This window comes from Gordionus sp. m RMFG-2023, chromosome 5 (genome assembly GCF_954871325.1).
Source record: "Gordionus sp. m RMFG-2023 chromosome 5, tfGorSpeb1-WG-v2, whole genome shotgun sequence".
Classification (NCBI taxonomy): domain Eukaryota; kingdom Metazoa; phylum Nematomorpha; class Gordioida; order Chordodea; family Parachordodidae; genus Gordionus; species Gordionus sp. m RMFG-2023.
The window spans coordinates 17,153,909-17,179,888 of NC_088779.1; the positions used below are offsets into that span (position 1 = coordinate 17,153,909).

The 25,980-nt window shown below is 26.2% G+C and overlaps 1 protein-coding gene across 7 annotated transcripts in view; it reads right to left on the reverse strand.

Annotated features, from left to right (window-relative positions):
• LOC135930065 (diacylglycerol kinase beta-like) overlaps nucleotides 1-25,980 on the reverse strand; it is a 43,777-nt gene that overhangs the window by 14,720 nt on the left and 3,077 nt on the right. For 5 of the 7 annotated variants that reach the window (XM_065466848.1, XM_065466847.1, XM_065466850.1 and 2 more), the window contains exons 2-6: nucleotides 9,623-9,806; nucleotides 5,525-5,601; nucleotides 5,319-5,478; nucleotides 4,267-5,262; nucleotides 3,230-3,349 (exon numbers count right to left, since the gene is read on the reverse strand). In XM_065466848.1, the coding sequence (XP_065322920.1) occupies nucleotides 3,230-3,349; nucleotides 4,267-5,262; nucleotides 5,319-5,478; nucleotides 5,525-5,601; nucleotides 9,623-9,692 (1,423 nt within the window). In that variant the 5' untranslated portion in view covers nucleotides 9,693-9,806. The remainder of the gene's footprint in view (nucleotides 1-3,229; nucleotides 3,350-4,266; nucleotides 5,263-5,318; nucleotides 5,479-5,524; nucleotides 5,602-9,622; nucleotides 9,807-25,980) is intronic. The other 2 variants (XM_065466849.1, XM_065466853.1) reach the window with 2 other exon arrangements.

Consider the following 25,980-nt stretch of genomic DNA (forward strand, 5'->3'; position numbering starts at 1 on the left):
AATTTAAAAAACACGCCCAAAAGATGATTTAAAGTTGTAAAAACAACACATTACCGGAAAAAACACATTGACGCTAACATATACATAATTAAACTGCAAATTTGATGGTGATTCATGATACATATAATTTTATATATATTTTTTAAAAAGTAAATATTATATATCTATATATTGCAATTTAATGAATGAGGATTCTAAATATGGAAATATATTAATGTTGTAACCGTTATTTCAAAAATGAAACGCGTTACTCGTTGCATCGAAAAAAGGAATGCGTTACCGTTATCTGTTACTTGTGAAAAAAACTGGCTATTCAAAAAAGTAATGCGTTACTAGAAAAATAAATATTATATATAAAAAGTTCCTAAATATAATATAAATAAAATTCAAATATAATAAGATAAGATATTTTCATAATAATTTATTTATTTTTAAGAAGAATTGATTTTCAAAATTTTGATCAGACAAGAGAGTGCTCAACACATCTTTGTCGTGCTAAACACACGTTTAATTGGCACAGAAGATGGGAGGGTATTATATTTAATAAATAATTTTAATTGGGGAAATTTATTAAAAATTAAAGAATATTCTTATTTTGAAAAAAGCTTAATAGATCATCTTCAAAAAAATCTTCATTCAGATCCTCATTAATTTTTTTTATCAGAAAATAATCAGGTATGTGTGTTGTTTTTTAAAGGAATTAAAGTTGCTTTTTCTTTGTCAAAATATTCTCTCAAACTGGAAATAGGTTCAAGCCTTCTACCTTTTTTGGCCTATAATTTTACCAGGGATAATCTAATTTATAAGTAGCGGGTGAATTATTGCTGATAGTATATTCATCTTTATAGATGTGTTCGAATCTATTGAAAATAAATATAATCAAAATATAAATTGCAAACAATTTTTGCACAATATACCTTATCTATGTCTTGAAGGATTGTTGAAATTATTTAAAGCAATTTTTTTAAGTATAATAATAGTTATGGTGGGAGTGAGATATTCCAAATGTACTAAAATCGAAAAAGCAGTAGCAACAATCATATTTTTTTAATTAACATTATCAACAAAATATATATGAACGACCTGTCATTATATGAAAATCTCTGTTCGGATTTATCCAAGGTTCGTGAAATTGGTTATTCTCCTTAATAAGACTATTAATTTCACAGAGTTATAAAAAGGTTCCATCTTGTTATAATCGGTTTAATCAGATATATTCCTTTTTCCCTTAAAAATGGCTGCATTGTTTTGAGACGGCCCATATTTATTCCACAATTGAGGAAATATTTGAGTTGGGACCCAATTTTACAAAGTGTAGATTTTGTACCCTTAATTTTTTTATTGGTATAAAAAATGTTTCATATTGAAACAAGGGAGGTTAAATCATTTTCATCTGAAGAAATATGTACAATTGACATAATATTATTTATAAATAAATTTTAATATTAGAGACTAAAAATATAAATTAACATATCTGTATTGATTTAATATTAATTAGAAAAAACAATCTTGACTGAGAATTTAAAAACGAAAATTTAAAATAAAAAGAAATGAATTTTGGTGGTTTATTTGACTAAGCTCGGCTTAAATTATATATAAAATTTAAATAAAAAATTTTAATTAACGAGCAATGTTCTGCTTTATCGTTACTCAAAAAAAAGAAGGCGTTACCGTTACTCGTTACCTGTGGAAAGTAACAAATGACATTACCTTTTTGACGTTATTTTACAACACTAATATTTATTAAATGCTCAATTATCTAATTGCAATTGCAATCTTTAAACTGTAAGTTTTTTATCAACAATTTTATTTTTTACATTTTCGTAATTTTGGCTAAATATTTTCTAGATTTTTTTCATTTTCGTGAATTTGGCCAAATATTTATTATATTATTTTTTTACATTTTCGTGATTTTGGCCAAATATTTTCTATATTTATTTTACATTTTTGTGATTTTGGCCAAAACGTTCAATATCTATTCTAGATTTTGGGGCAAACGGAATCTAACTCATATTAAGATAAAATGCTAAGTATGGCTTACCACTTTTGGGAGCAGAAATTAAGCTTGGGTCAATATGTAATGCTTAAATAATATGCTAGCGCCAATGTGTTTTTTAAGTCAATGTGTTATTTTCAACTTAAAATAATTTTTGAGGGCGTTTTTAAAATTTAAAAATCTGATTTTACCAGAAATGTATTATAGCACGTTTATAATACCTATCCTATAAATTGCAGACAATTTCGCCGTTAACATTTGAAATTTATAATTTATATAAAAAATCTATGAAATAACTAATAATATTTTATTAAATCCAAAAGTTCATAGTAAAATTAACCAGATTTTTAGATTTTATAAAAAAGGAAATATAAAAATTCTTAACAATATTCAAGATAGATTGAAGAATCTAGAAGCACTAGAACAATTATAATAATAAATAAAATATAAAAAAATTACTATCGTTATGCGGTAGCATAAATAAGTAGTCATAGATTTGTAATCATTGAAAAACGTGACAAAAATAAGATGGATTGGTTGATGAAATTGAAAAGATTTCTTACCCTCAAGCGAGTAAGTTAAGTTTAATAAAATAATACTACTAAATGCCCTTTTCAATTGAAAATACACATGAATAAACACCGATTTCATACCAATTGCTTCTTTCTGGGAAACATCCCGATTTAAATTTTTTTAAATATAATTAATAACAATTTCTATATGTGAAAATTTGATTATAAAATAAAATTAAGATTTTTAACCCACTACTTTTTTAATTAGAAGAAGAAATTTCTGAAATTATTTTATATAATTAAGACAGGATTTAATCAATTTAAAAGGAACGAAAGCAAATTTTCGTTTAGATATCAATATAAAAGTATTTAAATAAATTTCTACCTAATCTGTCCCCCTCCCCTTAGTGTTTACGCCACTGGACAGGAGGTAAGATTTTATATAAATACAATCTTTAGGCTTTATACATTCTTTTACTCTATGAATTGTACATGTTCCATGAACATTTAAGTATTTTTATATCAACATTAAAAAAATAAATATAAATAAAAAGTAATTCATAAGTTGAAGGTGAAATACAGTTCTGGTAACATCAAATTTTTCAAATTTAAAATCCCCCTCTTTAAATGATTTAAAGAAACTCCAAGTTCTCACCTATTCAAAATAAGCTAACGACATATATAATATTAATTTTTTATTTCAAATAAAGAATTAGCATACCCGAGTTTGGATTAGTGAGAATGGAAAAATGGGACTTTCTTGAAGAGCTTGATTGGCTATATGGAGGAGAGAGATCAATAGATCTTCCTTTGCGATTTTTTGGAGGGTATAAAGCATTCCCTTAACAAAACAATTTCAAAATTATATGACAATAAATTAGCTAAAATAAAATAAATTTTAGTTGAGCCATACTAAAGCATGTGTAAATATTATAATGGCATATTTAAGCAAGATAACTAACATTTTATAAATTTCAGCTTTTTAATCATAGTGTCCTTTTCATCAAACAATTTTCTTTTCAAAAACGAATCTAGGAAAATAATTCCCCGGGAAAATATTCCAGCTTTTTAAGATATTACAAAATTAATAAAATAGGATAAAAATTCCCTATAAATATATCCATGGAATAACTCAAATAATAAATTTAAAAATTTTGAGAAAATCAATTCCGGAGAATTATTTTCTAAGAAATAATATTGGGGATTTTTTTTTCTGGGAATTATTTTCCGCTTACCTTCAAAAACATAGTTCTCTCGTCTAATTAGCATTAAAAAAATGATACTGTTTGAAAATATCGTTAAAAATGTATCTAAAAATTTGAAAACAACATCGAGCATATTATGAAAAAGTGCATAAGCTTTAGATTTTGTGTTATCTTGTATACAGCTTACATTTAACAGCCATCTAATGTACTGACCAAATATAAAACAAATTAAATAAGCGATGCAATTAGTATTACGAAGTACAAAAACCTTAATTTAAAAGAAATGGATTCTCACAAGATATCGAGGGAATCCATTTGTTTTTATACATTTTAAAAGGGTAGGTTATCATTTTTTTTGGATCATATGGTTTTTCTGTAGATAATCTACTAGATATACTATTAACATTACTAAAATTTAATAATTCAACTGGTTTCAATTTACAAGGGTTAGGGGCATTATTGAAATTACTATCAAAATTATCAAATTGCCTATCACTCAATCTATGAGGCTGTTCATGCAAATATTTATTCAAATAGGTTGGAAATTTAATACATGTTTCCAAGTCTTTATTATGCTTTTGTTGATTATAATAGTGCAATATTTGCTGAAGAAGTACTATAGTTTCACGGCGAGGGATTAAAGATGTTCTTAAAGATTTATAATGGGTTGAAATTCTATCGGATATTTGATAACAAGCTTTTTCACTTAAACTATTATGTCTAATCCCATCTTTTGATAAAAAATTGGTATTAATATTCTCGAATCGTTTGTTTTTTCTAGAAAAATCTAATCCAGGACTACTGTTAAATTCCATCTCAAGCTTACTACTTTCATATTTTTCATCTAAACCATTCTTAATTTTAGAATTTGTTGATTTTGAATATCTTACTATTTTATTTTTGTTAATTTTGGCTTTTGTTTCATATATTTTGTCATTAAATCTATCATAAAAAAGTTCGTTGAGGTCATTTGTAGAATATATAGATTTTCTATTTCCTAGGCTAAATCCAGAAAAAGGTGTTTGAATAGAATCAAAGGAAGGTGATATAACAGGGACTAAGAAAGTTTGTGAGGCATTTAAAATTGCTCCTGCAAGAACGGAATCTAATTTTTCTCGCTGATATTTCAAAATACACGTGTCATTTTTATTCAAACTGCAACATAGATGTGATAAAATAAAAGATGCTAAATCATCTTCATGTTTATTATTAATTAGCTTGTTATGAATTGATACTGATTCTTGAGAGATAGTTTTATTAGTATGCATATATTTTTCAATATCGTTACCTCTTGCTACTTCAATGTGGCTAATGGAGTGATGGACATTCAGTTTTATAAGTTCTCTATAAATTTTGCACTCTACATTATGTTCTTTATCTTTCAGTTTAATTTTGTCCCATTCATAGTTATTTTCAACTATGTGTTCCTGTTTTCTATACCAGGGTTTATCCTTAGATAATGAATAACTTATCTTCTCTTTCCAAATCTTATTATTAAAAAAACTTTCTTTATGAATTGAAATTCTTCTTTCATTGAGAACAACACTATCTAAAAAATAGATTTATAAGTAGAATCTTATTAAAATAATTATATTAAAGGACTACCATCCTTTTCCGGTTCAGCCTGAGTATGCTCATCAATCATCTTTATAGATGGAGGCGGGGTTTTAACAAATGATAAAAATAAATGCCGACAGAGCTGATCTGGAGCTTGAGTTTCAAGATAATTATCCATAAATATCCTAAAAACTTCATAAGTGATAGGCTAAAAATAAAAAGGTGTTATAAAATGAAACCTCTATTAATAATACTTCTTCAGGATTGTATTTATTTAAAACTCCGCCAGGTTTAAATATCTCCAGTACATCTTTGACTTTTCTGTTGGAATCTTATTAAAACAAAATAAATAGGCATGAAATATATTGATATAAAAGTTAAAGTAACAAGTTAGATTAAAAATAACAGTAACTAGTTACTTTTGATGTAAATAAACTGTAATTCACCATTTTATGAAATTTAATGAAGAGGTAACGAATTAATTTTATAATATGTTGACTAATTATATAATCATATTCATTATTTTAACGTGAGCTCCGAGAAGTTGGTCTAGATTGGAAGCACTAACGATGAATCTCATGCCATTTATTAGTGCTTCGTTAGTATTTCAATCCGTATAGTAGCCGAAGTTTAGGAAAAGAATTTATAAGCAAAAATAAAAATTTTGGCCAACTTCACGCTTAAAAGTCAATTGAAAGCACTGATGAAGAATTTATACAATTCTTTAATGCTGCGTTAATAGAGGATAGTGTTTTACACTTTTGCAGCTGAAATTAAAAATAAAAAGTAAAAATTTATTTGCGAAAAAAATAAACAAATAATTATGTGCCAAAAAAAACTATATAGACAATATTTAATACTTGAATCTAAATTCCGTTATAGTTATAAGCTAATAAAAGTTATGACGTCATTAGGCGTAAAGTTCAAACGATTGGAAGTACTAAAGATGAAACTCATGTCATTCTTTAGTACTTCGTAGGTTAATGCTTCAATCAGTTAAGTAGTCGAAATTAAAATAAAAAAAGTTATTAAAGGAAATATCAAATATTCAAAATATGGCGGCTTACCGAAAAAATTATAGTAGTACTAAACATCTGGATTTCGCTATTATTTAGTGCCTGATTAGTAATTTAAAATTCCGTAATTAATTTGATTAGCCGTAATATAAAATAAAAATTATAGGCTAAATAAATGTTATGACGACGATTTAGGCGTGAAGTTGGCCGAACGATTGAAAGCACTAACAATGAAACTTACATCATTCCTTAACTCTACTTTAGTAGAGGTTAGTGCTTTAATTAGTTGTAGCCCAAATTAAAAAATTACTAAGTAAATAAGCAATAAAAGAGCGCAGTGACCGATCCAAATTTGAATGCGATACTACTGAACTCATGTCGGTCGTATTTGAACTCTCTCAGACTAATTCCTATATTTATTTATAAATTTATTTCGGATTTTTGTACTAGTATATAGACATAATTTAAATTATTTTCCTAATTGTAAACATTCTTTCTATAAATAAGAGAAATTTTTCATTTTCCTTTGGGGTTTAGAATTCAGTCGCTTTCATTGATTCTATAGTGAGACACGGAGATGTTCATATTGGTAATGTTAATAAAAAATATCAAAACAATTATCGGTGTATATGGAATTTATTTATAGACACCAGACGATAGGACAAATAAAATACTTTATTATTTTTTTAACGGCCATTGGTTACTTTATTTGAATAGTAGCTGATATAATATGTTATCAAAAGACAATAGCATATAATTAATTTTCTCTAAGATAAAACTGATAAAGGTAAAAAATAGAATTTATGAAAAAGGATAAGGGATAAAAAAAATGAAATTTAGGAGAGAGAGAGAGAAGGGAAGAAAGAAAGCATAGACATAGAAGATTATCGACGGAAGAATAAAACTTAGATAGTTAGAGCGAATAATGGCGGTAGCAAGTCTTTGTCGTAAGAATAGGGATTCCTTAGGCTGGTCGGGTTTTTCACTAGTCCTTTTGTCTTTTTGCCTAATATTTTGAAAAAACATTGAGCTTTGCTATCGAAGGTGTTGAGAATGGAGCAGGCGATGAGTATGAATAAGAAAGAATAATTTATGAAACTGTATTTGATGATTTTCCGGGATTCTGTGAGGGCAAGGGCATCGACGTTGTGGTTAGATTGTGCGTTTCGATTAGTGCAGGTGAAGTCTCAAACCAGGAGCTGACTCCTTTACTAAGGAATCAAGGACATTCCATCAGGACGTTTTCCATCGGTTCTAAAAATGGTTGGTTAAAGTCTAGATGAAATGCCTGCGGTATGAGGGCACATAATATGATGTCATTACATTGTGCCGAGGAAAAAGGTCTCGACAAAAGCGGCAATGTCAACTCTTGCGATCAACGCTGGTTTTGCAATGTTTACATTGGTACGGTAGAACAATTTCGAAATTGAGCCGTAGTCCAATAGCAAATATTAGCTCGTCGGAAAGCAGCAAATCAAGGTTATTAGAGGGTATGGTTTCCAGAAACTCGTAACTAGATCCTTGGTTCAATTGTTGAAAAACTGTGTGATCGTCATAATTACATTTTTACAAATACAAAGGGGAAAAAAGCTTATTTGTATAAACAAAAAAAAAAACTATAATACTCTACGAATAATAAAAAAACATATGCGTCGTAGACCTTTAACTAAAAATATTAAAAAGATTATAGAATTACGCCATCCTACCAGTAAGACTGAGGTGCAATCATGGAAATAGGTGGGGAGTTCAAATAGAATGATGATCACATAAACTTTTATAAATTAAAGGAACAAATTAACAAAGAGCATATTTTAGTTTATTTCAACAATAAACAGATATCATACTTACAGTAGATGCTTCTGGAACAGGAATAGTTGCATTATTTTTTTTGTGAAATTATAAAGGCGTAGAGATACATTATTTGGTCATTGAAAGGCTTTAGAGGTCATTCGGACTTACCAGTCGATCTGTTTGGGAAAATTAGCTGGTAAAAATTTGACCTCAAAACATTTTTAAAATTATTTTTTCATATGACAGTTAACCAAATTAATAATTAAATTTAAATATATTAATCAAGAACTAAATAATGATGAAAACAGGATGTTTGTCGTTGTCCAGATTTTGTTGATGTGGCACCGTTTTTTTGTTTATTTTAATTTCGGCTACTAAACTGATTAAAGCACTAATTTCTACTAACGAAGTGCTAAATAATGATAAAAGTTTCATAGTTAGTGCTTCTAAAATATATTTGGCAAAAACTTTACCTCTAATCTAGCGTATAACTATTTTTCCATATGGCGGTTAACCAAATTAATTAAGTAATCTGAATTTATTAATTAAGCACTAAATAGTGGCAAAAATCGTATGTTTAGTGCTGCCATAGTTTTAAGGAAAGGAAAGGAAAGGAAAGGAAAGGAATCGTTTGGCCAACTTCACATTTAAATATGTCATTATTTAGCCTATAAATTTTTTTATAAGGCCAAATAATTAGGGAATTTAAATTTAATAATTAAGCACTAAATAATGAAGAAAACTGGATGTTTATTGCTACCATTGTTTTTTTGCTGGTCCACAATATTTTGTTCATCTATGTTATTTTCTTTATAACTTTTTTATTTTAATTTCAGATATTTAACTGACTGAAACACTAACCTACTAAGCAGTAAAGAATGATATTAGTTTCATCCTTAGTGTTCACAATCGTTTGTTCAACTTCACGTCTAAATTATGACGTCATGACTTTTATTTAGCTTACAACTTTTTTTATAAGGCAGTTATCCACATTAATAACGGAATTTAGATGTATTAATCATGTACTAAATATTGGCAAAAACCAAATGTTTAGTGCTTTTATAGTTTTTATGAAAAACTAATAAAGCATTAAAAAATAGTATAAGACTCATCGTTAGTGTTTCCAATCGCTCGATCAACATTTCCCAAATTTAAAATTAATGCATAATGTAATAATTACCTACATCAAACGTTCCTTTAGAACGTTTGTTTGGGGTAGGTAAACTTTATTAGAGAAAAACTAGCATGACTCTTAGGCACCAATTTTGAAAATGATTATTTGTTAAAGTCAAATAGAAATTTATTAAGCTAAATTTTTTTTAAAATAAATATTATATAAAATATCCATAGCAACTTGCAATATAACAAGTTACTTTTGAACAGTAACGGTAACTTTACATTTATTTAACTTGTAATGGTAATTAGTTACTTTTCAAGAGTAATTTTTAACAATACTAAAAATATAAATTCAAATACTTTGTAATAAAATAAAAGTATTATTTAATCTTAAAGGTAAATAATATAAAAATAGAAAATAAATCATACATGATAAATACTCTTGTAATTGACAAAATTCCCTTGGAGACAATTTTGCCCATTTGTTCTGACTATCCATTTAGAATATATGCAATCATCATATTTTATATTTAGTTGTATTAGTTCTCGTCATTTCTTTTATAAAACATTATTGATTTCTAATCTAACGACATATTTTCAACTATGACCATATCTAAAATATTAAAAAATACAAAAATTATTTTGAAGTAATCTATCATAAAAACTATGAAATCATAAAAAATTCCTATTATGTTTCGATATATTATAATATCATCATCTAATATATTTTCAAAATAAAAATAAAATAGGCATTATTTTAAACAATTTAATAAAAGGTAATTTTTGGCAATATATATTGAAGTGATCTTTTAATTTTGTATATTTAATGAATATTATTTTTGTGCAATCAAAATCTTCAGGTTTGCGTAATATTTTACTGGATAATATATTGGGTTATCCGCTTTAAAAATTGAGCCGTTTAACACCATCACAGTAAGTACTACCTCTAAAATGATTAGATAGGTGTTGGCCCTTCTTAATATACATAGGGAATTATTAAGAAGCACTGATAAAATCATTGAAAAATATGCTCAATCCCAAGAATATTGAATCTTACGTTATAAAAATATGCTTCTTAATTATTTTTTACTATTTTTACTAGAATTGTTAGGCTCGATTTGAGCCGATTTTTAAAAACGGCTAACTCAATATTTTATCCAGAAAAATAAGCCAGAAGATTTGGCTCCTAGATGGCACAAAGGCTGAATACCCATTAGCAAAATCTCGAGGTTTATGCATTGTTTATCTGGGTAAAATATTGAGTTAGCAGATTTAAAAAATTGACCGAAATTGAGCAGTATAACAACACTAATTTTTAGTTACACTATATTCTCTTCATAAATATTTTGGAAATTTATACATGCAATAATTTTTAAGAATATTTATGCGCATTAATCTATGCTAATATTTTTTTTATTTATAATTTAAATTTATATCTCAAATTTATATATTTAAAAAATTAATCCTTTTTTTACAATGTCCTTTTTCGAGACATATATTTTATGATTCATACGCCGATTATATAGTGGAGACCGAGGATGGTTGGGACATTTTTCATTCAAACCTGAATAAATTCAATAATATTATACTAATCTGAATAAGTAAAAAACCGTCTGTATCCTGAAAGTATAAGTTATTTGATTAATATATATTTTATAAAAACCATAAAAAAAATTGACATACTCAGAGTATGTTGGGACACACATATGTGATAGTTGGTTCACTCATAAAATAGAGGTCTAAATAAATTAAAAATCGGTAATCCGTAAAACTAGAGACTATGACACATTTAATTTAATTTTATTGATAATATTGTAATACATAACAAATAAGTATTAATTTGGATGCGTCTAAAAAATATATAATTATATAAATGATAATACAAGTAAATAATGATAAATTTATGACTGAGGTATTCGGATATAAATTTAATGGTTTGCCTTCTGTAAAGATGATGCTTCTCTCCTTTTTATTGTAAGTTCGCATAACTAGTAAAGGTAGAATAAATTAAAATGTAGTGTTCCAACGATACTAAGACCAACCATGATCAGCCCACTAACTATAAATAGCATTCTAAATCATATTAATTCATATTTATTGATTCTGAAAATTTATCAGATTAAAAAATAGGGTTTAAACTTTTCAAAAATTTATTTATTAAGATTCTAAAAGTTATTTATTAAGATTCTTAAAGTTATTTATAAAAATAAATGATAAAGTTTGCAATTATTTTTTACTAAGTATGCTAAAACCATTTTCTTCTATAAAAATTAAAATACTAAATATTTATTAGCCACTCATGTATGACGTAATTATCTATGATAGTTTAAAATTTCTAGACTTATAAAATAATAGCTCAAATTATAATTGAAGTGAATGTTTCCCTGTACTCAATGACCCATGTCTACCCTACATTTAATATTTTATAATTAATTTATATTTGAATGTGTGTATTAGAAATTGTCAATATTTTATTCACTAGTAGTGTTGTTAAATAGCTCGATTTGAGTTTATTTAAAAACGGCTAACTCAATCACAAATATATTGTTTAAGCCTTGATATTTCACTAATAGATGTCTAAACTTTTGTACTATCTATGAGCAAAATATTAAGGCTTGCGTTATATTTTCTGGATAAAATATTGTCGCTGTTTTTTAAATTCGGCTTAAATCGAGGTTCTATAACACTACTATTCTTAATAAATTTATCCCCCACCACAGCCAATTCCTGCGTACGCGCCTGAATTCTACAATATCATTTTCCAACGAAATTTTGTTGCTGCCTGTGTCAAAATTCACTACCATATCAATCTCTATTAGTGGAATTTTATATTATAAATAACTTGATAAATTAAATTAATAATGCAGATTTTGAAATATAAATTCCAAAATTAAATAAAATATAAAGATAATAATTTTGAAATTAATTAGAAAATTATAAATAAACTTTGGTATTTTTTTATAGTGTATAAAAAATTGAAAGTAGCGAAATAACGCGCCACTTAACTATTTTTTAAAAAGGAACGCTACAGATGTCTAAAAAGTAGGGGGCTATAGCTAACGCTGAAGGTTGCGCGATACTACAACACTAACTGACGAAAATCTCTTGATAGCTAGCGAATGTATAACTCACTATCAAGCAGACCCTTAGAGCACGAGAAGGGAGGGAGGGGGTATGACGCAAGATCTTCATTCAAATAAAATAAGAGTTGGTATGGCTTTTCTAAGATTGATACAATGCATTAATGTCCTGAATGGGATTATCCTATTTGTTTCAATTTTATGTGATTTTTTTTTAAACATATTATATTAATTACAATTCTGAGATTTATCAATTAATAAATGAAAATATAGATATAAATAAATGCCTTATATTTTTATTTAAAATTAATAGTTTATTTTGATGGTTACTTTAAATTGGGTTCAACAATTAAAATATAAAACCCATGATAAATACTTAAAAATACAATCACACTAAAAATAAATAAATCCTAAAAGATATTAACTATTTTATTGATTTCTACTTTATCTATCTTTTATGATAAGCATAATAATCCAATAAGCCTATGTAATACAACAATCTAAAATAAATTATTAACAGGTTACTTTATAATATTATGTAAAATAATAAATATTACTAGTGTTGTAAAAGGCCCGATTAGGATTTTATCCATATTATTTTGGATAAAATCCTAATCGGCCCATTTTAAAAATCTACGTTCAACAATACTAAATAAAACAATCAAGTGTATCTTTAAATTAGAACTTGTAGATTTTGAAAGTGATATAATACTTTTTAGACACATTTTACATTTAATAAGGATTTTAAAGTATTTATTAATTTAGCCCATGGTAAATCAGAATCAGATTATTTTAATGAAATAACAACATCAGTGGAGGCAGCTAGGGGAGGCACAGGGGCTCAAGCCCCCTGAAAAATTTGAATAGCCCCCTGAAGCAAAAAATTTTTTTTTAATGGCTTCTTAATATCCTCTTGAACTAAAAATAAATTTTTTTGATTGCCCCCTGAATGATTTTTTTTATAATTCCATTAAGTAATATATAGATTTAATTTTATTATATTATTTAGAAATTAATAAGACTATTTAAATTTTTATTAAATGAATACTATTTTAATTATTAGATTAGATCAATACATATAACTTATATTTTCATGTCAGCTTGCAATCAACTTCTGTATTAAAAATATAATATCAATAACTAACTAAATATTAATTTAGCTTTAACAGTTGAAGTTTAGACTTTTATTATTTAAATTATTATATAACCCTAATTAAATAAATATAATCATATATTGTTTGAAAATTAACAAATTTAAGTAATTAGCCAAGTTCAAAATGACTAATCAAATGTATATTTATTTTTAAATTTTATTATCATACCTATTCCTAAAAATATTTTCAAGGTCCAAATAAATATAAGAGATTTTTTTATAAAAAGTTAGTAAACATATAGTTTATAATCTTCTACTATATACAGTTATTTATAAAATATTAGATAAAATGTCACTTTTATAGACGTATTTGACAGTTATATAAGATATTACAGTTAATATTATAATAAATTTTACTAATAAATGGTTTTGATAATAAACATAGTAACAATATGCCTACAAGTATTTAACGTCATCTATTTATTTAAAAATAATTTTAAAAATTAAACATTTTATTATTCATCTTGCAATAGATGTAATAAATTAGATATCCTCTTTCTTCTCTTTTTTTACGTCTTTTTAGGAAAGTTATTTTTTTCTTTTCGAAAAACAGTTTTGAGTTAAATTTTTAATACAAATATATTTTTGATATTATTACAAACTATATTATTTTAAGATATAATATACAAAGGTGGCGCGACAATATATAAAATCTTAATTGTTTCATCATATTATTCTGGTCCTTATTTTATAGTTACAAAATGTTTCATCGATAATAGGGCATAATTGCTGTGTAAATAACTAAAGGCTTACATAATTTCTTATAAAGATTTTTAGTGTTTTATTTTCAATTTATCTAACATAATAAATTCTGATATGAGTTAACATTGTGAGTGTCATAGCTATGACTGCAAATTATCCAGCATCTATTATTTGTGTGGCTATGTAAGTTAAAGTTATTACTACAGCTGCTGAGAGCATATGATTACATATTTTAGATAAGCAATAATGGTCAACTGTGTTATCGTTTATATATCATTAAAAATGAAAGATAATATAATGGAAGTTTAATATCACAATAATTTTCTCAATTACTTATCTAGCTTCCAACATGTCATTTAAGTGGAAGCTCTAACCATCATATAGTTTTATGATTTGGATTGGTCGTTTATAATCTCTTCTTTAAGAATTATTGATTTGGTTAGGCCTATAAATTTTTCCTTATTAGTCTATTCTATAAAACATTATCTAAAATAGGAGTTATATTAGTTTCATGACCTTGTCAATGTAAGTTGCTAATAATTATATTTTATATTATGTGATTTTACCATTATCAATTGAGGCATATGTAGGTATTAATTAATCTTTTTTATTACTTGTAATTCTTTAGACGCAAATTTTTTTTATATCAGCAATCGAAAATATTTTATACTGTAATAAATAGATTTTGTATTTAAAAAAAAAATTATTTTTAGAAATGTCTTATATTGTTTAATTATTTATATGCGAGTTTATTTTGTAAGCATTATATAATAAATGACAAAATATGAAATTCAGGATAATTGTTCAGAGTTAGCAAATTTAAAAAAGTATAATATATTAATGTAAAACCCGGCCAAAGGCCGTGCAAAAGAGGCCGATAGCCAGCAAATAAAGGGGCATGGGGGCGAATCCCCCATAAAACAATTTGTTAAGCCCCCTGAGATCGTAAAGGCTAGCGACGCCCCTGAACAACATCCATGTTTATGCTATTCTATAAAATTTAAATAAATATATTCAAATTAATAAATAAACTATAGGACAGATTTAGGTGCTGGTTAAAAAAATTTAAGTGTGATAACCTAAAAAAATAACCTTTTTTCTTAAAAATTTCGGATTAATTAAATAAATATTTTTTGTTTTCAAATAAATATAATGGAAAGAACTTAAATCACGTACGCGTTAGTCAAAAAGGAATGCGTTTACGTTCAACTTCAAAGTTCTTCATAAATAAAAGGAACCGTTCATCATTTTCCTTAAAAAAAAGAACTTCACAAGACTAATAATAAGTCATTATTATGTTGTAGTTTCCGTTTTTTACATGTATTTTATGCTTATTCGTATTTTGATAATTTCTTTTAGTAAATGTATTAATTTGGAAAGATATAATTAAAAAAAATTGTATCATTTTATTACGTGGATTTTAATTTATTTTAGAAGAGAAAAAGAATATCATTGCATATTAATAATAGATCGCTATCAGAGACGATCTTCAAAAAAATATACCTCGTTTCTTTGATGAATTTAACAACGAAACGTTTTCTCAAATTTTTTACAAATTTGAATATGAACAATATTTTCAATATAAAAAATAAGGAGAAATTTGTTTTTTTTTTTAAAGTGTAAAGCAATTTAAAAAAATATATAATAAGGCCAAGGTCATCAAAAAGGGGCTTTAACATATCCAATAATATTAATGATGAACCAAATGTCTGCCCTTCTCCTCAAGAACTGGTTGCCTTAAATTGTTATGGAATTTCCAAAAAACTCAACTATCTTCATAATGTGGTAGACCGCGCTAGCCAAACTCGTGACTTCTACGTTCTTGGAGATATTTGGTAATTTTTAAATATAAATGCCTGCTTAAAAAAAGGCTAACCCCACCAAATCCTGGCATAGGTCTTTACTCTTATTTTATTTCAGGATATAAATTCGTATAAATATTATCAATACTTATGACGAAATTGAGATTATTAATTTATATTTATTTAGTCAAAAGTATCATAAAAAAAAATTTTTGAATTACTTTTGAGATGATAAAGATTTTATAGAATGCTTTTGCTAAATAAATTTAGAATCATTTATATTTTTGATTCAAATCTTATATAAGCTCTTAAATTAAATGATAAGGCAATACTTATCTTGAGCCCTATCCCCGGTCCTATCTACACTCTTACTTTAGAATATCAAAATCGTGATTTTCAATAATAATCAGAGATCTCTTGTATAGATTTTGAATAAGTGATAAATTAATTTTCGTGATTAATACGGTGCACGAAAATAAAAATATTTTTAATATTAAAAGTGAATCTTTTAAAATTCATTTTATAAATTAAAACAAATCTTTGTGTTTTATTTTATTTTATTTTAATTGAATAATAATTAATTAAAAACATATTATATTAATGCCATCCTTGTATTAATCGAATAACATATTAATCGGAAATTGAAAAACTTATTCGTAAACTGAGAATTATCTTATATACACACTCAAAAATATTTTTAAACCAGTCACGAATTCCCATAATAATATCTATTATTTTTGCCTTAGAATTTATAAAAGTCATTTCAAAAAATCAATATTATTATAACCCATTTTTTACTATAATGTATATATAAAAATTTGGACTAAATAGAAAAAAACATAAATATTGAATCATCATAATTTGAGACACATACTTTTTTTGGCAAAACTATAAAAAAAAGACAAAATTTTTTTACAAAATTTATTATTTCAAGTTAAAATTTGCCTCTTACTCAGGGCTTTTACATGGATTTAATTACAGAACACACTCTCTCTCTCTCTCTTTTGGATTTGAGCATTTTTATTTTTATTTTCATTTATCTTTATATTTTTTATGTTGAAATTTTTATATTTATTATCTTAATATTCCTCCAACCAATTTCCATCCATTTCGCAATTCAACTCTCAAAAAATATTCTCAGTCGAGGGCATCCAACAAGGTGATCCACTAGGATCCCTTTTATTTTGCCTTGCAATCATTCATATAATTCAAACCATTAATTCAAAATGCTCATTTTCACTCCACATCTGGTATGTAGACGATAGAATCATTAGTGAACCTCAATTGGAAACCAATAAGGCCGTACACATAATCAAGAAAATGAGATTCGCTGTTGGTTTCATTCACAAAATCCGAATTTGTTCAAGTAAACTCCTCCGATCAAAATCCCCACAATTTCAAAATTACCTCGGAGAAGCTAAGACATCTAGGTTCTCCAGTAAGCGGATTTATGGCAATCAGTGCCTTCCTCCACTCTATTTGGTGACCTCATTGACTTACTACTCTCGCATAAACTATTATTCGTCCTTAAAAACTCTTTAACATTTCCCGCATACTTTATGCTCTGCGCCCAATGCTATTTTAAATATCCCATCCCTCTCAGTATTTATGGAAAAAGGAATAAAAGATCTAACCGAAAATATTTTAAATCTAAAATTCAACATAGGCTCATTTATTACCCATCAATAGTGATGGTTTAGGGATTAGAACTCCCATCGATCTTGCTCTCACTGCCTTTAATTCGAGCAGTCTACTTTCATAACCCACATAATATCCCACACCTCACAAAATGACTTTTCCTTAGATGATGCTATCCTGCTATGGAAGGCACGCGTTGATAATGTCCCATCGCCCGAATCCAACAGACAGAAGGATTGGGACTGGTCAGTTGTAGCATGCTGCGTTGAATCCCTATTGTCTAGCATGCTCCCAACAGACCATTCTCTCATCATGTCTTTACTTAATGGATCCGGGGATAAATTTTTGGAAGTCATTCCTTCCAAAAATCTTAAACTCCAACTAACCAATAATGAGCTAATTCACGCAAAAGGAATCCGCCTAATTGTACAATAACTTTGGCTGCAGAATCCCTATAGGTAAAGGAAGACACAGCTTACATTGCAGATCGTGCAAAAGACGAATCCTCAGGCACACACAATGCAATTCCTCAGCGAGCATTAAAGTCAGCCCAAATCCCGCTATACTTGAACCACCAGAACTATTTAGATCCGATGGGAAAGCGGTCTGACGGAATCTGATCCCATGGAAACCGGGCAAATTTTTGGTTTGGGACTTTTCTAGTATAAATCCATTAGCTTTATCCAAACAAACTCCAAACCCACTTGAGCAAAAAGAACAAAATAGAATTTCCAAATATTCGGAAATATCAGAATATCAAATCTTTATCGCAATAATATCCACTACCTTAATTTCCTTTGGTAGACTTGCATTATCTCTCTTAAGGATTTTAGGATCTCACAACCGAAGCACACTGGCGATCCGCGAGAAGACTTCTTCCTCCAGTGACTGGCTATAGCTAAACTTAAAGCGAATTATTCAAAGTTTCAATGCCAGTCTTCTCTCCACAGAACTATTCACCTTTTCTTCCTTATTCTTATCATTTTACACTATATTTCACCTTTATATTATTTAATTTAGAATTTATTATTTTTTTCGTATATAAATTTTGTGTTGACTTGTATAATTAATAAATAAAAAAATATTCACTAATTATCCTATTTTAAATATGTAACTAAGAATGAAAATTTAAAATTTATATATTATCACCTCTACCCAGCCAATAATCGAGATTTGTAATAGCCAACATGATAAAAATATATAAATCATAATAATTATTAAATCTATTTAAAAATTACAGAAAATTCTGGCAGGAAAAATTAATATCTTCTGTGAATTTTTTTTAAAGAATTTTGTAATTTGTTTGAGTATAAATTGTATATCCATAAATTGTTACATAAACAATCAATTTTTTTTTTGAAAATTACGCATTTAATCTAAATTAAAAACCACATAATATATATTGCACCACCATTTGTTAAAAAAAATCAAACTTCATTTTTGCATATTGTCTCGGTGAATTAAAAAATAAATACGTTTATAAAATTAACCCAAATTCATAACACATTTGAACTACTTGAACATTGTTAAAATCATTATATAATCTATTTATTATTTATGTAATTTTAATATAATCATTTTAGAGAACTGCAATAAGAAAGATTTACAGGCCCGTTAAAAAAATTTATATTCATTGTTCGGATTGCTAATTAAAATATTTGCCCGTTGATTTTCCCCACTGCATTCTTATTTAAATATTTACACTAAATAAATAAAACTTATATAAATCAAAAAATTTATTACATAAGATGTATAGCAACTAATGTTATTGATTTTCAATGTGTTTTTTAAATATTAGATAATGTTATAAATTATTCTTATATACAAAAAAATCGATGTTTTTGAGTAGCATCTGCGGCTCTCGCTAAAGACGTTGATTGAAATAATTATTTTATAATTTGCGACCTAGGTTCGAATCCAGGAAGGATCGGGGTTTAACTGAATCTAACTAGATTCCCGTGTTGATCTGATGATCGGCATATCATTAACCATTCTTCCTTGTGTTTAATATTTTTTTCACGAAAATTTGAAGCATATTTTCTTACATAAAAACTGAAAGTTAATATAAATAATATATAACCCAAACTCAATACCAGAAATCTAATTGTATATCATTTTCACAATCTGATGCACAATGATTACAAATAAAACTATTGAATAAAATGAAGAAGTAAGATAATGAAATAAGGTCTTCGAGAAGTTAGTAATCATTAGACCAAATATGCTGAATAGAATTATTTTTAAAACTTCATGTTCTACAAGATGAAAAACTGTAAAAAGCATGCGCGACAACGTAGCTTTCGTCAAGCTGTTACAATATTTTAGGATTTAGAAGAGTCTATTTTGGTTGCCCTTGGAAAAATATCAGAATGACCTAAATCAGATATTTAATCTGAAGCTAATGCTTTATTAAATTCAACTGTCGATTTTTTTTCGCATTTGAAAGTATTAATAATCTACTTAACTACACAACAATTTTATGCAATATTTTTCAAGAAAATGATATGGATTTGGCTGGTTACACGAATATTATTATATTACAACTTAGAAAACTAAGAGATAATATGGACCAATAATTTCGCGAGATTTATGTGAATTTTGTGTGAAAGCGAGATTATATGATTTTGAGATTCGCAAGCAACGACTAATCGTTTCAAACTTTGGACTTAATAAGGTTTACTATAGAATAACCGTTTTTAGTCCACTTTTGGAAAATTTTTTGACTCAAATCAATGAAAAAGATTAGTGATTCATCAAAAGGCTCTGTCCAATTTTAAAATATTATACCTAGAAATTCGCTTTAAGATATATTAATTCTTGATATTGCAACTAAATATTTTGTTCAATTTGATTCAGGGAATATAAATGTATCTGAGGGCCATATCTGATGGCCAATTAATTTCTGAATTTAAATCTTGGTATAAAAGATTAATTTTAATAAATAATCCTCCAAGAAAGGTTCTTGAAGCATTGCATATCTTTAAAAATATTTTATAATTTTTCCCATTATTATGAAGAATAAAAAACTATCTCAGAAGGGTATATAAGAAAATCTATTGAATGGACTAGTTTTACTTAATACAAAGAGATTTAATCCTCAATTACAAAACTAATTATTGAAAAATTGGCGCAATCGCAAATAAGAATTTGCATTTATGAACGATATTTTGATTAACCTTTTAAATCATCGTATAAATGTTTAATTCTATATTTTATTGTGATTTACATTAGAGGGCCGCACCCCGACGCTATTTAAATTTTTTTAAAAAATTTACCCGTCCACCCGCTCATTTATCTATAAATTTTGTTAAACCCGCCCACCCGGCAAATGTTTAAAAATTATTTTAATGAGGCTCGCTATTTATTTTAATGTATTTTTAATTATACATATATAATATGCTACATTATGAAATAAAACTATTATTTTTAATAAATTGAAGGCCCTTCTACTCATTTCGCCCTAAATGTATTATAAATCCCGCCCATGCCCGCCCATTACTTAAATTTTTTACGTCCGCCCGAAGTATGGACTAAAGTGGCCGAGTGGGTTAAAATCCCGCCCATTGCAGACCTCTAATTTACATATCGGGTTACATAGGTATATATTTTTTAACAATATTATATTCGCTCTTGGATATTTTGTATTTTCAAATATTTTATTATTTGTTTTCGAAATCGTCATCTTGCAAATAGAATTAGTTCTAATAAATTTGATATAATGATTCTAAAAATTCTAGAAAAAATAAATTCAATAAAAATATCCTCCTCCTATGTAAAATTTTTGGCTACGCTCCTGTATAAAATACACATTTAGTGCCATTAATTTTCTTTATTTGTGTAAAAAATAATGTTCTAAAACGCGTTCAAATTGAACACGTTCGTGAACGAAGTTCGTTTTTTTTTTGGAAAAAATAATGAACGACGTTCCTTTTATTATTGATGAACTTTGAAAGTGAACGCGTTAGTTGTTTATGACGAACACGTTTGATTTTTACGTTCGTTCAATTTTAGAAAATCTTCTGAAAATAAAAAATATTGATTAACATTACCATGGCCCAATAATAAATACTTTACAGTAACATCATATTTTCAATAATTCTATCCTTACCAAATGTAAAATGTGTCCAAAAAATATAATATAAGTTTCAAAATATTCAAGTTCTAATTTAAAGAGATACTTGTATGTAATTTATTATTTTATATAATATAATATAACTATAAGTATCCTGTTAATAATTTATTTAAGATGTTGTATTTCATTATTAAATTATGTAGATTATTATAAAAGATAACATAAAATAAAATTCATTTAATATTATATACATAGATTTAAAATAGTTGATATCTTATAGAATTTATTTATTTTTAGAGTAATTATTTGAAATTTCGTTATTATTTTTAAGTTTTTATCAAGGTTTTCATATTTTAATAGTATAATTAATTTTTTTAATAAATAAAAATAATTTTTTTATTCACTTAAAACTATTAATTTTAAAAATGGCTAATATATAGTCTTAAAAAATATATGTTATTTATTTATATTAAATTAAATTTAAAAAAAATATATATATATCAGAGACATGCAGAGGTACCATTTGCACGGCCCGGCCCGGTTTTAAATTTTTTAGGCCCGTATTGCATTTAAATAAATATTCATAAAAATGGTAATAATATTATATGAGCATATATACTATATTTTATATTGCATTTTAAAAAAATAAAACTAATATTTAATTTATAAAAATGGAAAATATTTTGAGAATATAATATATTGTATTTAATTTACTATTTAATTTATAAAATAAAAATAAATCGCTATTTAAAAAAATGCATGTATAATAAATAGTATTTTGAAAATATAATCTAATTGGACAATATTAATATAATTAATTTTATAATATAAATTTTTAACTATAATATTGTAAAAAAAAATAATGAAAAATGTTGGATTAAAAACTTTCATGACTCAAGGTAATATAATAAATGCAATAAATATTTGACAGTTTGCAAAGTAAAAAACCAGCATGATTGACGAAACCCTATACTCAAGAAAGATATTAAGAATTCACAAATTATCATGAAGATAGAGAAGCATATCTAACTTTTCAGGTTGAAGATTACTTCTTCTTTTTTCAAGAATTCTCCCAGTAGTGGAAAAATTCCGCTCACAGCTTGCATTTGAAGCAGGAATTGCCAAAACCCGTTTTGCCAATTTTGCTAAAATTGGAAATTCGCTTTGTTGAGCCGCCCACCACTCTAACAAATTATCCACATTAAATGTTTCATCTATTTTTTTATTTATGTAATTATAATATTCATCATCGGGTATTGACATATTACCAGAATTACCATCGCCCCATTTGTCATAAAACGATTCAGTTTGTTTAACAGCAGTCGTAATTTGACTGGTCGATGGTATTTCATTTACTTTCTGAGCCTCTTGTAATTTAATATAATCTTTTATATAGTTTTCCGTCATCTTGCGATCTGTCCCTGACAAGATATGTAATTGCTTGAATTTGGGACAGAGAAAAAGAGAAATAAAATGATACTTGTGTTAAACAAATTTTTCAATTAAAATATGCTTTATATTAAATAAAATCAATTTTATTTCTCCTTTTCCGCTTTGAAAGGTATTAAAAACTTCAAGAAGTGATATTCCTTTATTTGATTGTTTTGGTAAAATATATTCTAAAAATTTAGATATGAATTATAAAAAAATATATTAATAATACTTGAATATTGGGGCTTATTTAAGATATTCCTTTATTTGATGTTTTGGTAAAATATGTTGTAAAAATTTAGATATGAATTATAAAAAAATATATTAATACTTTGAATAAATTTGCAGGAAATTAATAATTAGATCGATTAGTGGGTGTTAGGTAGTGTTAACCATCACCCAATATTATATTAATCATAACTATAATATAATATAATCTTATAACCATTAACTCAAAATGTAAAAATTTTTATAAAAAATATTAAGGCCTGGCCCGACCCGGGTTTAACAATCTTAGGCCCGGCCCGGATATATTTTAAAAAAAAATTTTTAGGCCCGGCCCGGATATGTTTAAAAAAAAATTTTTTAGGCCCGGCCCGGATATATTTAAAAAATTTAAAATAAGGCCCGGCCCGGGCCGGGTTTAGGGCCGGGCCTGCAAGTCTCTGATATATATTATTCATTTGAACAAACGTGTACGCGTTTAAACGTGAACTCGTTCTTTTTTTTTGAAAATGAACTTGAAAGTAAACGCGTTCGATTCTTGTCAATGAATGTTGAACGCGTTTAATTTTTTTAGCAGTACTAGTAAATTCATACTGGGACTAGGGGAGAGCTAAATTATCTTCATCTGAAGAAACAATTTCTATTGACTTATTATCTTTATAAAATAAATTATAATATTAGAAAATATAAATTAATATAACATGATTGATTCAATATTAATTAGATTATCAATCTTAACTATATAAAATTTAGCAACAAAAAATTAATAAATAAAATACAAATGAAGAACTTTGGTGGTTGATCTGATTAAAAACTCTGGTTAATTTCTAAAATTTAATAATTATATAATATATAATAATCAAATAAAAAAAAATATTTTCCATACTTTTTAATAAAAAATTTGAAGTATCGCGTAATGTTTTGCGTTACCGTTATTCAAAAAAGAAAAAGTGTTTTTCCTCAAAAAAGTAACAACATTACTTTCATCAACGTTATTTTACAGCATCAATTTTTAGATAACCTAATATGAATAAATTTAGTTATCATACCCCCTTTTTTAAAAAAAATATTTTATAAAAAAGATATTCATTTGCACATCTCTGTAACTAAAATGATTAATATATGAAATATGTATACATATTAGAACTCAAAACGCTTTTGGAATTTAAATTAAAAATATTAATCAAAGATAGATATTAATTTATATCAAAGATAATTCATATACATATGATGAAGATTTTAAAATACGATTAAATTATTAGAATTTCAAAATAAAGATTTGGGAATTTAAATTTTTAATCAATATTATCAGATTCTCATTTTTCGAGGTAACGAAAGTAACTTTTCTTTGAATAACGGTAACCGTATTTTGTCAAGTAACGTGCCCAACCCTGGTTGTGTGCATATTATAGCGTCGATGAATCTCATAGACATATATTAAGCATTGATCACGCCTGTTATTGTGTACTTAGTTGGATGTTCTATTTCATTTTCGTTTATTAGACTTCTCACTGTAAATTATACGTCAGTATTTTCATTTAACGCGACTATTAAATTTTTGTAAATACAGGTAAATGAAGACAATTCATATTACAATACTGATTCATTTGTCAATTGTGAAACTTTCTTCAAGGTCTTTACAAAAATATTTTTGATAATTATTTATCAAAATGTTTTGGATACAAATATCCCACATTAGTTATAAATTCTTTATTCGCCAAAAAACTGTGATTAATTATAGAAATAAATACTACTACAATTTAACATTAGATCGGATGTGCGTGCGTTCATCATTGCATTCATCGCTAAACATTATCTTCGCTTGACTTATTATATTTTTTAGTACCTCATTTTGTATGCGTATGTTTAGAAATTAAATCAGGAATATTTCAATTTAAATTTATAATCATTTTTATAGTTTTCTTTTAAATGGATGTGAAGGTTATAAAACAATAATCTTCCAGCATTTCCCAAGCAGATAAAATATTTAAATTTTTATTTAGAATGATTGAGTATCCATTCTTTTATTTGATTCGTCAAGATCAGCGGATATCTTATGTATTATTTATTCGCAAATAAAATTGTTTGCTCTCTCTATCTCTCTATCTCTCTTTTTTTTCTTTTTAAATTTAATTTAAATATTTTAATACTTAGAAAATTATTAATAAAACAAAGATTTATTAGCTAAAAATAATAGAGTACCTTTCGATAACTTCTTGTTTGTTAATCAGGCTCTAGTATATAAAATATTGACCCTGAAATAATTAGTATTTATATTTCCTAGAATTTCTTCTTAGCTTCTCCTATCAAAAAATATTATCTTACTTGCTGGCCCAATGGGCCCTTTATATAAAATAATAGATTTTTAACTTTTCATTTCACATTATTTCATAGTATTATATATTATTAACACAATATTTATATTTTAAAATAATAAAAAAAAAATTATAATTTTTTTACATACGGGCTGAATATACTTAAATGTTCATTACAAGATTTGTTTTTTTGCTTATGATTTTTGTGTCTTTTTTATATTAGGGTAAATAATTATATTCTTAGTTTAGAGGCATATCTAATACTATTAATGTCTGAATGACATTTTTCAATTGGCTGATATTTATTTAACACCATTTGGTAGAATTTCTTTCCCCTTTTTATTTGACCATCTGCATATATAATCTTTA